The sequence below is a fragment of the Apaloderma vittatum genome, unplaced genomic scaffold (assembly GCF_000703405.1).
Source record: "Apaloderma vittatum isolate BGI_N311 unplaced genomic scaffold, ASM70340v1 scaffold22882, whole genome shotgun sequence".
Taxonomy (NCBI): domain Eukaryota; kingdom Metazoa; phylum Chordata; class Aves; order Trogoniformes; family Trogonidae; genus Apaloderma; species Apaloderma vittatum.
The window spans coordinates 1-14,346 of record NW_009702203.1 but is presented as its reverse complement, the minus strand read 5'-3'; the positions used below and the strand labels follow the sequence as shown (position 1 = coordinate 14,346).

At 38.2% G+C, this 14,346-nt stretch overlaps 1 protein-coding gene across 1 annotated transcript; it reads right to left on the bottom strand.

The window, feature by feature from the left end:
- Positions 1–10,661: 10,661 nt before the first annotated feature.
- FGF20 (fibroblast growth factor 20) lies at positions 10,662–12,246 on the bottom strand (the record flags this gene model as incomplete). The annotated part of the gene is made up of 2 exons (XM_009879468.1): positions 10,662–10,907; positions 12,143–12,246. Coding segments are annotated over 2 exons (350 nt in total), but the record flags the coding sequence as incomplete, so codon positions are not given.
- Between the last annotated feature and the right edge of the window lie 2,100 nt (positions 12,247–14,346).

The following is a 14,346-nucleotide window of genomic DNA, read 5'->3' as shown; positions in this document are numbered from 1 at the left end:
TTACACCAGCAATTTCCCTGTAATCATCCCAGGTTACAAGTGCTTGCTTCCACGCTTTGTGGGTTCCCCTTTTGTATTTGATTTTAGCTGGGAGTTCTTTGTTTATCCATACAGGTTTCCTTGCATTTTTACCTGATTTCCTCCTCTTAGAGGTGCAGTATCTTTGAGCTTGGAGGAGATGATCCTTGAAAGTCAACCAGCTTTCCTGGGCTCCCAGTCCCTCCAGGGCTTTGTCCCATCGTATGCTACCAAGGAGGTTCTTGAAGAGGCGAAAGTCAGCTCTTCTGAAATCAAGGGTATCAACCTTGCTGACCTTCTCCCTCTTAGCTGCCCTTAGGATCTCAAACTCTACAGTCTCATGGTCATTGCAGCCGAGGCTACCCATGAGCTTAACATTACCCACCAGCCCTTCCCTATTCATGAGAAGGAGGTCTAGCATGGCATCTCTCCTCGTTGGCTCCTCTGTCACTTGGAGGAGGAAGTTATCATCATGGATTCCAAGAATCTCCTGGATTTCTTGTTTCCTGCTGTGTTGTCTCTTCGTTAAAATCCCTCATGAGGACCTGGGCTTGTGAACAAGCAGCAACTCCTATCTGCCTATGAAGGGCCAAATCCACTTGGTCCTCCTGATTGGGTGGTCTGTAGCAGACCCCCACTGTAAAGTCTCCCACCCTTCCTTTCACCCTGGCCCACAGCACTCAGTTCTTTCATCATCACTTGCCAGGTGGAGCTCCATGCATTCTAGCTGTTCATTGACATAAAGTGCAACACCCCCTCCTCTTTTCCCCTGCCTGTCCTTCCTGAACAGTTCATACCCTTCTAGTCCAACACACCAACCGCATGAGTCATTCCACCATGTCTCTGTGATGCCGATCAGGTCGTAGTGCTGCAGACTCACAAGCACCTCCAGCTCCTATTGTTTATTGCCCAAGCTGTGGGCATTCATATAAAGGCAACTGAGTTGGGCACCTGATAAAGTACCTAGAGCCGCCAATGAAGTACAGTTGTACTTCAGCTGTGCTAGCGGTTCTGCTTCTCATGTTGCTATGCCTATCCCATTTGATCTGGCTACAACCCCTTCCCCCTTCATATTTTGTTTAAAGAACGTCCTGAGCTTGTGACTCAGGATCCTTTTTCCCCTTTCAGTCTGAGTCTCATCTGGTTTTAGTAGACCAGGTGCCGTATAGATCTCCCCGTGGTTAAAAAACATAAAGCTAGACCACCTTTTTAGCCAAGTATTAATCTGCTGCAATTTCTCGAACCTTCCAGTATTCTTCCTTGCAATTGAAGGAATGGAGGTAAACACAATCTGCACACCTGATCCTTCTGGCATCCCATACGTTATATGTATATTATAGTATTCCCATATATTTCTAACAGACTTAAAAGAGATTAATTTCCTGCTAAAATGTATATATCTACTTTCTCATAGCATGAAAAATAAATGTTATACCTCATAAGTCAGTAGCAAAATACATCAATTTTAATACCATTACACATTTATGAATTTTATGTAGAAAAACAGAACACCAGCCAATTTCCTTCTTTTTTTACCTCTGTAAAAGAAAACCCGAACAAAAAAGTGAAGTTCAAATAAACCCAGAGATCAAAAATATATATCTTTTGATTATTTTTCCTTTACTATCAGATCTCTTCTGTTGATTTGAATAGGTTACCTAGGAGAAACAATGTATAAAACTCTGTCTTCAGATCTCTGATAGGAAATCCCCACTGCAGCAATAAATATTGTATCTACGGCAGGGAATTGGCAAGCTACCTTGATCATGATAGTCCCTGGCTGACAATCACACAAAAATGAGACCAGAAAGTATATCTTAAATGTTTCAGCACTTGGATTTTCCTAACTACTCCTTTCAAGTTCTTTATGAACAACTTGTATATAGATCAAAACATGCTAATTTCATCATTGCTGGCCAGCATCATAAAAGAATCATATGAAAACATATGGGCATACTCACCAATTTTTTAAGCAACCAAATCTTTCATAGAATTATTGAAGTTTGTTCATGAGATAAAAAGAGTTTTGGTGTTTTGAAACAATAGTATCTCTTGTTTTTAATATGAAAACATATGAGAGTGCTATGTGTTTTTCATCAACTGCCACCTTTTCATTTAAAATATTGTCAAGGAGCTGTCTGAATACATAAAGGTAGCAAGGGCTAGCACACTGCACAGCCTAGATAAATTAGGTTTTTGACCCTGAACACTCTGCTTAATTCCAGAAAGCAACAAGAACAAAATATCAAAAAAAACCCCCATAAACAACACTTGGTTATATGTACTTTGTTTTTGCTTTCTTTTGACATTATTTGAAGGACCATTGATGAATCATACAGAATCACAGAATGTCAGGGGTTGGAAGGGACCTCGAAAAATCATCCAGTCTAACCCATCTAGTTGCAAATGGTCTATTTTCAGAGATGCTCAGGGACAGGAAATGCATCCTAAGAGTGACCTAAAGAAGGTGAGAGGAGTTAAAGGCGTTAAGAATATACAGACTAGCTTAAGACAAACTCTCCTACTAACCTAGAATTAGATGAACTGAGCTTTCCCAGGTGCATATGCCACATATTCCTTATTGCAGTTGTTTGCCTAGCACCATCATCAGAATGGAGAACACTTTACATAGTTAAGATTAGCAGACACATTCCTAAATAAAAGAATTCACTTCCTCATTATGGTAAACTCAAGGAGTTAACTGAGGTTATAAGCCACAAAACTACAACCACTACACAAAACCCGGGTATCTCAGACCCAGTTTTTAGTAATAAATCAAATGCATTGTGGTGCTTGCAATCGTAGTAGGATACAGCCACGAGACATTTCTAGTCACATGAGACAATTTCACACCACATGAGACAATTTCATAATGCACCCTACAGTATTCAGCAATCACAAACTACAAAACTCACCTCAGGAGACCTTGTGATCTTGGAATAGATACCTATGGCACCATGACCTAAAAGAGAAAGTGTGACTGACTAGGTGCTATGCCACACAAGGCTTATGGTTCAGTGTTCAGCAGTTCCTAGTTTACACATTACGAAAACAGCATAGAATTAAGAGCATTTGCTCACCATTTGGTGCCTGTTAAGTACTGGATTCTAGTTCATGAAGGAAAATTTGGACAAAGCAGTCTTCTCCCAGCAAATATCTACTGTTTGTTTATCCAAAGAGGAGTAAGACTGTAGCAAGAGTAGGAATTTTTTTGGATTAGCTGGAAAAAGATCAATAAGAAAAAAACAGGTGTCTAGATCCCTACACTAAATCACAGAGGGTAGCTAAAGTACTTTTTGTACCAAAATAAATGAAATAAAGAGAATCCTCTGATCTATCAGTTAAGAACTACAGTTCTGAAAGTTTGACTGGAGGGCCAGCAACACAGTATAGCTTTGTAGAACCGTGACAAGGAGTTTCCTGAACAGGAAAAGCTACCAGCTGACATTTTAAAAATCAAAACAACCAAACCACCTCTAAATAGTATCTGAAATACAGTAAACTATAAGCATGCATCCATATCTTCCTCTTAGAAGTTACCAAAGGCATAGAGCATTTTAACAAAGCCATTCTGCAGCAAGCTAAATTTCTCGATGAACTTACAGTTACATGTATTATAAGACTTCGCCGCATTTGTTTAGCTTCATGATCGATTAGAGATATTGTCCCCTTACAGATAGTGAAATTGAGATATAAAGACTTTAATAAATAGTCCCAAAGTTGGATAGCTAGATGAAAAGTCATAAGAAGAAGTAGAATGCAGTTCTGACTTTTCATGCTGTCATTGGATTATGCTACTTTGCAGAAAGAGTGGTGCTAAATCAAAAGAGAGGAGGCCGGTTAGCTCAGTCAGTAGAGCATAGTGCTAACAACGCTAAGGTCACAGGTTCAATTCTGTTCGGTCCCCATGTGTTGCCTGATCTAGTTGAGACGTGGCATCCTTGGCAACAGGGAGGCTAGATTAAAATGATCCCTTCCAGCTTAGGCCATTCTATGATTCTGTGAAAAAGATGAAGACACAGTCTTTGTCCAGTTGAAAAGAAAAATGATTTTTGGCTTGAATTCAAAACCTGATAACCCACCTGATCAGTAGGCTCTCTAGTAAGGAAGCCTTACTAATTGTGAAAATCCTCTCGGAGTTTGCAAAAAGTCCTGAGAATATTCCCATTCCTATCATTTCACCTCCATCATGTTCATGCCAAGCTCCAGCCACCTGGCATCCATCCATATCTCTACCAGAAACTGAAATTATATTTTCTGTCTCCAACAAAATAGGAGACAGAAATAGCATTATCGGAATACTGATGGCTTGGAAGCTAATGTTACTTCATGCTCCTACAGAGAAGCTTTAGCGCAATAGGGGTCAGCTGCTAAAAACTCTTAGGTGTAAGCAGAGCTGACAATCACCACCCTCTGATATCTCAGCTATGTACAGACAAAATCACCCTAAGGCAAATCTATCAACCTTGAGACCCATATCCATGTCTATGGCACCTTATAGCCATTGGAATTAGAGATGTATGGAAGATCTGGCATGAAAAATAAAGAGACAAACATATTCCTAGAAACAGCCACTGAGACTGTTACTGTCAGGAACAAAGGAAACACTTGCAACTAATTTGAAAAGCATCTTTCACAAATACATGCTAGTGTAAATACATATAAAAGATGACACCTGAGAGACAAATGGGACTTGAGTTCTATTCATAAATCAAGTAACACTGATGACTTGAAGATATCCACAAAAGTGATATTATGTGGTTTGTGACATTTTAAATATGAATAAAGTATGATTCAGTTTTCCTATAATTAGACAAAATACATGAACCAGGACTTTGTCACATATTTTTTTCACTTCCAGAAGACTGCCTTTCTAACACTCTCACTCCTTTCTTTGTGAATTGCATCTATCAGAAATTTGCTATAGTAAGAAAACAGTTAAAATAGCATTTTGGTTACATTCAAAATGCAGAGCTATTGTCACCACTGCTTTACTTCAGTATTTTCTCTTTTGCTGAAGTTCCAGAATGGTTCTAGTGGCTGATCATGTTGCAGATGAAATAGTTATTCTGGCAAGTTGCCAACCAATTTCTGTTTGAAACTTAATATCTCTCCAACTGGCAATAGAAGTAACTGTTTGACCTCTTCCCTGTTTGTTGGGGCTTTTTCTTCCTATTTGCATAAAAAACTTAGTTAAACTAATTCCATAAACCCTGACTAAGATTTTGATGGTGTATAACAACTTCAGAATGTTCTCCTTCTCTCTCTAGCAATATATTTATTGCCTTGCCCTGAGACAAGCACATGTACATCTGTATGTACGCTCACACCAAGTACACCAACAGAAATGATGGCACAACATCAGCTGAATATACTACTGCAAAGGAAATTCTTCTGAGAGAAATGTCTGATAAAGGTTGTTGCAGATATCTAGGAAGTGTAGAATTCCGCCATTATGTTCTTCAGTGCTGTGAAATGTTTACTTCCCTTTTCTGCCTCATGACCGAGAGGAGAGTTGACTTCAAGTCCTAATCCTAGTCTGGGTTCTAAAATGAGTGTCCAGAATATATGCCTGTCTTATTTTCTTTCCCATGCAGTGGAGATGTGGTACTGTCTGATGTCATGCAGCCGTTGTCATGTTCACATAACTTGAGTCTTCAAACAGTTGCACTACTAACAATCCCCATCAAAAGTAATTGCAAAGAATTCTGCAGTAGCAAAACAAATAGTTCTTCTCATATGAAAAGCAAGAAGAGCAAATGCAGAGAAGTTTTCCAGAAGGCCTCCTTACTGATAGTATCTCCATGAAGTATGGAGCAAGGTGAACAAAACATAAGCATCTTATCACAGTGATCTCAGTATTTATGGCACAGGCTTCATGCAGTATATTAAGGCAGTAAGTGAAGATGCATTCATGGGGTTAAAAAATGCCTTACCTCTGTTTAGTTCTTTGCTGTACAGAAAAAGGAGTAAGGCAAAACCTATAAATTTGCAATGGTATCACTAGAGCCATAGTACGGTGGTATTAGTACGATTGCACAAACTGGGAAAAAAAAAAAAATTAAATCACACCCTGTCATGGCTTAACCCCAGGCAAGCAACAAAGCCCCACACAGCTGCTCGCTCACTCCTCCCCCTCCCAGTGGGGATATGGAGAGGTAAAAAAAAAAAAAGTAAAACTTGTGGGTTGAGATAAGAACAGTTCAATAACTAAAATAAAACATAATGGTAATAATAACAGTAATAATGAAATATTATTGTAATAATAATTTTAATTAAAAGGTATATAACAAAAAGAGAGAGAAATAAAGCCCAAGGAAAGACAAGTGATGCACAATGCAATTGCTCACCACTCTCTGACCCGAGCAGTGATCGGTCTCTCCTGGTCAAGTCCCCCCAGTTTCTATACTGATCACGATGTTCTATGCTATGGAATATTGCTTTGGCTCGCTCTTGTCAGCTGTCCTGGCCAGGCTCCCTCTCAGCTTCTTGTGCACCTGCCTGCTGACAGAGCCTGGGAAAGTAGGAAATCCTTAACTCTAGGATAAGCACTACTCAGCAACAACTAAAATATCAGTGTGTTATCAACATTATTCTCACACAAAATCCAAACCACAGCACTGTACTAGCTACTAGGAATAAAATTGACGCTCATATAGCAGCTGGTAAAGACATACGTTTAAGTAAAATGCCGTAAAGTTAGTGAAGCAAGATTGGATGGCTATGAAAAAAAAAAGTTTACAAAGCACATATCAAGAAATGAAAATAGCTGGAAATGAAAACTATTATGAAAATGTATTTTTTAAATGAGTGTCACACGTCAGAAAGTAAATTCTACACAACTCTGGAGTGCTACCAGAGTGCACGGCCATACTAGGGATTTGAACTTTCACATAGAATCAGTGAAGGTGACTGAGCATGAGAGATAACATCAATAAGCTTATGACAGAAATCAGGAAGATATTGATGGGACCAAGGTGCTCCATGCAAACACAAACAGTGCAGATCAATAAAAGGACTGTATGCCTTTTAGACTAGCTCTCCACTCTTTCTGATTATATCAACTCTAAACAAAAAGTACCCAATTCCAGAGGTACTTGGGCTCTCCTATATCATCTAACTATTACAGCTGGAAGACTTCCACAGAGGACTGTTAAAAATTTTACCTTCTGCATTCTGACCAAGAGCGCAAAGGTTAATAAAAGTAACAATTTCAATTCAAACATGCTCAGAAGTCAAGGCTACTCCTGGATGTCAGGAAATCTTCTGCATGGCTAGTATATTATTTTGGACAAAACTTGAACAAGAGAGCAGCAGAAAACAAAATATGTGAAGAAATACATCATAGCCATGGAGCACTCAAGTTCCAGTCAGCTCTGAGATCAAAAGGCCAAATTTACAGCTCCTAGGAGAATCACTGGGAAGCAGAAAGTGGAGCTGCACCTGCTGTACAAACTGCGTTAACTACTTTAAGAGTTGTCCTTCCCTGAAAATAAAAAAAAAGAAGGAAAGGCAGAAACAAGGCAGCTGATCATGCAGTGATTTATTTCAAGATGTGACATTTTTTCTGCCTTCAGAGATTTCCTCTGAACTTTGAACAATGTCACCTCCCTCAGATTACCCTCTCAATGACATTAGAGCAGCCCACAGCTTGCAGACTGATAGGGCTACTCAAAATGCAGTTAAGTGGCAAACCAGGACATTAATTCTACTGGTTAAACAGAATCAGCCTCTCTCTCTCTGTCCAGTTGAGTTTTCTGAAGTGTGGGTGAAAACCACACAAAAAAAACCCCCAACCACTGACAACCAAAGCTCTTAGACTAATGACATACAAAAATAGCTATTTTGAGGTGGTGTTTTTGCAGCCGTCATTTTCAAAGTAGAAGAACATCAACTGCATCTGAAGATCATGACAGACAGAGAGGAAATAAATGCTGCAAGCAAAATGAAATCAGAAAATGCAATGTCTTTCTTTGATGGCAATATACCAAAACTAAAAAATGAGGTTGTGATAGCTTTTTAATGCTCTGGAGGTTTTGTACAGTCATCCATCACTGTACCTACTCCATTACATTTTCTTCAAGGATTATTGATATATATCTAAAATGGGAATGGGGCAAAAAACACAAGCATATATCACTCTTCTTCATCTATATGTTGGCTGGGTGTTTGGATCCAGAAGTTTCAGGTGATTATTCACCACTTTGAGCTATCCTCATTTACTGTTCTGGACTGTATTGTATCTGTGAAAACAAGGCTGATAACAGTCCTCGCCATATTCAAAGTACTTTTGAGGTAGTTGGATTAACAGTAAACTGCTAATCCAAAGAGAGATAATCCTTCTATTGATATGATTTAAACACTGACTATGTTTGTCAGAAATACATCTGAATTGTGTCCTGAGCAGCAGCCACTGTTTTTTATACAACTTATATGGAACAAACTACTTTTTAACATGCAGTGAAGAATTTTTTCTATTTAAAGCACATTCTTATTTCTTCAATCATTAATGTGTTACTAATGAGTCTCAATGTCATCCACAAAATCATTATTTTATGGGAAGCTGAAGTGTATTACAGCATTATTTCACTAAACTGCAAATCCAGTGCACTGCAGATCTTCCACTGTCTGTTTTTCAAAGAATTTTAATGAAGCTTTTAACCTTACTAAGTTATACATTGCTAGCCACAAAGTGCTGAAACACCGTTTTTGTGCATCAGCATTCAACTTCTATTTGGCAGAAAGTAGAATGATTTTGTCCACAGTGCATCAGCAATCCATTTGCATCCACTTCATTATAGATTGGAAGAACTTCTGGTACAGTGATGGCTCTAGCAAGTGTGTTACATACTCAAAAATGCATTTCGTTAGTACATTGATTTGATATCAATGACGCACATGCAGTACTTTAACCTTACATGCTTCCACAAAACTGAAGTCAAATGGAGTTCTCTTGAGCTGGAGCCCAGTGGGAGCTGGCACCTGAGACTTAAGACCGGGTCTGGTAGAGCATAAATATTGTTGCCCTCTCCTGCACTCATTTTCCTGGACCTACCTTCCCAGTGGAGGAGGCAGTCAGCTGACAGCAAGTTTCAGCAGGTTTAGGTCTAAACCATACCAGTCTCTCATTAATCTTTAGTATTCTTACAGAGAGCAGAGACTGCCCCGCTAGTCAATACACAAATGAGTTTGTGCTTTGTAACTGACAGTCCTGAATTAAATTAGCACAAATTAGCGTGATCTACCTGGCACACAGTTGTAACCAGCATAGAGACATAGCTTATCTTTGTCCTGACAGTCTTCACAGAAAAACTTAGGCAGAGATTATTTCCTAAAGGAGGAATTGAGATAAAAATAGTAATCTCATATATATATATATATATAAAATAATCCTACAGCTCCTCTGTACTCAGTGGGAGAACAACCTTCACTCACAGAAGCATTCCATTCAGCGATACCAGAAACTTCTTACTCTGATACTGTTTCCCCTTCAACATGTCGATAAGGAATATAAATAAAATATCTTTATATAAAATTATGAGAATTCTACATGAAAATTTTAAGCAATACAGAGTTCTTTGTGTATTGGTAAAGATAGTAGGAACCATATGGCAAAATAAAAGAAAAAAAAGGAATGTCTAGCATGTTGTGATGTGAATTGATATTTCAAGAGATAATACTGCTTTTTCTTCAAGGTAACTACAATACACTCTTCAGAATTGTTGCAGGTTTGAAACACTACACAGTGTGCTAAGAGATCCTCAATTTAAAAATGACAGTAAACTAAATAAAGTGAAATAATTTTTAATTCCCTTTTTAAATGTGCATTTTAATTCCATACAGATCTGTAAGGCACGTTCACAGGTCAAAAAATATTAAAGATTCTTTCCAAAATAAGGATAGTCACAAGGCAATGGTATGTGCATAAAATAAAACCTTATCTGTAACTGATAAACAATGAAATATGAATGTTCAGATTTTGGACATGTTGCTACGTAATGTCATTTCTGTATTATGACACTATCCAGAGTAAATATTGGCACAGTAAACGATTTCTCATTGGGGTTAGGGTCTTGTATTCTCTTCATATCCCAGTAAAAAATAAACTCTTCAATAAATAAATATATAAAATAAATATATGCTATCTGGAGATGTATAAATAGGTCCATCCTGAAGAAAAGTTCCAGCTCTGACTACGACGCATTGACATCTAAGGTCCATCACTAAAGTGGAGCCACTAAAACTTCACAAACAGTTCTCAGGATTTATTACTATTTTATAGTCCATTTCTTCCTGCTGCTGTCTCTTTCACATGATGTAGGTAGTTCTTTGCTGATTTATGGACCATCGGTAATCCAGGCAAAATTGCCAGGAGTTTGTTACTTTTTAAAAGTCACACTCCAACTTCCCTCTGGCTGCTGGCTACCAAACAGTTCAGTGAGTCTGAAGGAGGCTGGTCCACTCTCAGCTTTAAAGCTTTGTCTCCTAAATCCAAAGGTCAGAAAACAGAGGCTTGCTTATCACAAAGCACTTTCTTCCAATCCAGCATCCTAGACCTCTGCAGGATCCTCATGCTGGTATTGCCATGAAAGCAGGGGCAACAGCTCCAGTACGGGGTTTATTTCCCAAAGTTGCTTCTGTCCTCAGCTGTATCCTAACACATCTTTGTACAGTTCTGGAACTCTTTCAGGATCCACAGGCCGGGGCAAGAAATGTGTGAATTTCTGGTGTCTCTTGGACCTCGCCCCATCCCTGGGAGAACCGTCCTTGTTAAGTGCTACAAAGTATCGCCGCCCCGAATCTCCATGTTTGTACACATTGGACGAGTAAGTGTTGTACCAGTTTTCCTCAAACTGTTCCCTGAAGATGCATTCAGAAGTTAGTTTCTCCTACAGAAAGAAACACCAAAGAAAAATCAGTCAAGCTGTCACTACATATTTGAACATACATGAAAAAAAACCCATAATACAAATAAATGTTTCAGGCTTTGCAAAGCCTTACCCTTCATTTAACTGTCAAAAAAAAAAATCAAACCCAAGAAGAGTACGTAGACCTGACACTGAGTTTGAAAACCTATTTTAATCTTTATTCTTTTGAAAATCGGACCTGTACATAAACAATTTTGGATTTAAAAACAAAATAGATAACTCTCTCTCTCTCTAAGAAGGCATCACTTACTCAGGATTTGACAAAAATTCAACTGACCTACAGGAGCTGTATTACTTAGAATTCTGTCTTGGGGTATCTCCCATTCTAGAAATGAGATTTGGTGGAGGGACTCAAGTGCAATGTAACAGATTAGAAAGGCATTTCTGTATGTTTTTTGTGGTGTGGATCACTTCTCACATTTTAAACAGAATACTTTATCTGAAGATGTTTGAGAAGAGTCTAAGACTATTATTACCCTGATAGTATTAGGAAAATATCAAATATAATATTTTTATGGTCATATGCTGAAGTTATTCAGAAGACACAAATCAACTGTAATGAGTACAAGCTTATTTTTATTCTTAAATGCAAATATTCCAGCTGGCATCTACAGGTACTGTCACTACTCTTCCACCATTCGGATTTTTCAAATAGCATACGCTATTATCCTCTTTTTTCCCGCATTTGAAAGAATGCTTATATGTTAAAAAGCTTGTACCTGGAAGTACCACCTGCTGATTTTGTAATGAGCATTAGGCTATACATAAAGTAAGGCAGGGTACTCTGTTATTTGTTCCCTAACTATCCTCTTATTTTTTCCAGTTGCATTCAATGTTTTTGATGACGAAGTATGCACTGTGAGACATTTGCAGTGTTGATACAAAGAAACTTAGATAGCAGGCAACCTAAATGCTGTTTGAATAGCTGGTTTAATTTAGCTATTTTTGTCATAATTTAAGAGGAATATTTCTTTTCAGTTCTCTTCATCTAGGACAGAGAAACTTTTCCCATCAAATCTTTAGTATCCCAGGCTATACTGCATACTTGGAAGCTATATTTTACATTTCAACAGAAAAAGATGTTGGCATTTTGAAAGCTAAGATGTCCTCAGCTAGCTATTTGAGGGGTTTGCACAGTGATAAGTAGTGAATCAAAATCTCAATGTGTTATGAACTGACAGGAAAGTGGTACTTACAGAGCCATAGAGTTCTCCCTTCTCATTCATTCCAAGGTAAAGGCCACTGTCCACGCCTCTAATACTGACCAGTCCCACTGCCACACTGATGAATTCAAGGATACCTAAAAAAAAACCAACAAAAAAACCCTGTTTTAATCCATCTTGTAAGCACACAATATGTAGCATCCAAAACAGTTGAAAACAAGTAGAAAACGTACGTATTGTAATAAATGTGGCCTAGTTTCTCTGAAATTTCAAATACTATATGGAAATGTATACAACATTCAGAAGAAAGCGGTATGAGAAGCCTCATCTAGGAACAAGAATCCTACACCATTTAAGAAACTTTTTTTTTAAAAAAAAAGTTTTGAATATGAAAGGATTGTATTCAGCACTGAGGCTAAAGCCTTCGGTACTATGCACCTGGAATCTATAATGATTATTCACTATTTGTTAAACTGCCTATTCAAACACTGGAAGATAGGTTTCAACTACCTGAAAATATACTTCACTTTCTCTATAGCATTATCTTGAAAAAACATATCCATTATTAGATCATTTGAATGGAAATCAAAGTACAGATGGGAATTTTATATAACAGAATCTACCCACAGGGGGGAAAAAAAAAAAAAAGTATTTGCCAGACATCTTATCTAGCATATGGGCCCACACCTCTTGACACAACTTGCTGTCTTCAGTGTAGGCTTTTTATGTGCATGAAATATGCTGCTTATTTGCTAATGCTTGGATTATAGCATTATTTATATTACACTTGCCCCCAAATGCAATATATAGTAATAATATAAAGTATTTAGGAGATGAGGCACTATTTGAAGCCTGCATTTGGCAAGGGTATGCCAACATACTTAACCAATTGATATGCACAGATTACAGCACATAAAAAACATGAAAGAAAGGGAATGTGTGAACGGGCTTTTTGGAAGTTGTTAACAATGTAAACACAGCCTGAAAAAGAAGTTGTTCTAGAATCATACACAAGATTTTCTTAGGCAGCAGAAAAACCAAAAAACATTTAAAAAAATCTTAATCTAAGATAAGTGGAGTTTAATAGTGTGTTTAGTTTTGATTATGACTTTTTGTCTATTTGCTGTATTTGTGATTACTCTTTTTCACTCAAGATCATTTTTTCAGTCTCAGACAGATGGACTGTCTGGACTATACAATAATTTAAAATGTTCTGAATTTTAATTGAGCTTTGGTAGGTTTCTTATTTATATTACCAAGCAGCAAAGAAAAATCCGTTACTAAAAGCAAGCATTAAAACCTCTATTGCATGTAAATCATCCTGGTTTTCCAGTTCCTAAAGCACAAAGTCCCATTGAAAAAAAAGAGACTCGGAGGTATTTTGACTTTCTAGTATCGTTTTCAAAGCCACCCTTTTTCAAAACTATAATAAGCAGGTGATTCAACCCACAAAGCAACCACATCACACAAACCTGACGAGAATAGCAGTAGAATAAAGGAAGAACAGTTCTAAAAAGCCCAGTACATGTTTGATCTGGGGCTAACTTCTTTCTTCTTTTAAAGCAAAGATTTATTTCGTGTTTACACGCTGTAGGAAATCTGTCTTCTGAGAAGAACTGTCTGTTTGGCTACTGCTCTTTTACTTCTGAGAACATCCGTGTGTTATAAAAGCAATTAAGAGCCGTTCCAGCAGATTGTTTTGACTATGGGAAGAATGATAGGAAACCTCTTTAACCACCTTTTTACAACTACTAAATCAATACACACAAAAATTCGCATAGAGTTGACAATAGCAGGTTTGTTCAGATGCCCAGTTCCTACAACTGCTATTTAGGATTTACTATTTATTTTTACTTACTTTTTTTTATTTACCTTTTTTTTTTTTTTTTTTTTTTTTTAGGAAACGTTAACATTCTGGGGCCGGTTTATCGACAGAGAAAGCTGACTGGGAAGCATTTTAAGTAGATGAGCGAAGAGGCATTTCAGGCACCTCTGCCTCAACATTCTGCCCCGCAAAACAAAGCAGCCTAACGCAGCCTAAGGGCCAGTCCGAGCTCTGCGTGAGTCTTCGAAGACCCGGCAAGCTCCGATGGAGCGAATGCAAACGGAATCCCCCCGACTTTCGACGCTTCCCACTAAACGTGCGGGCGCAGCCATGTGCCTGCGGACATCTGCCGGGCGCGGCACACACGCGTGTGTCCTGCCTTGCAGGGGGGACGCGCAGCCCCTCCCTCGCT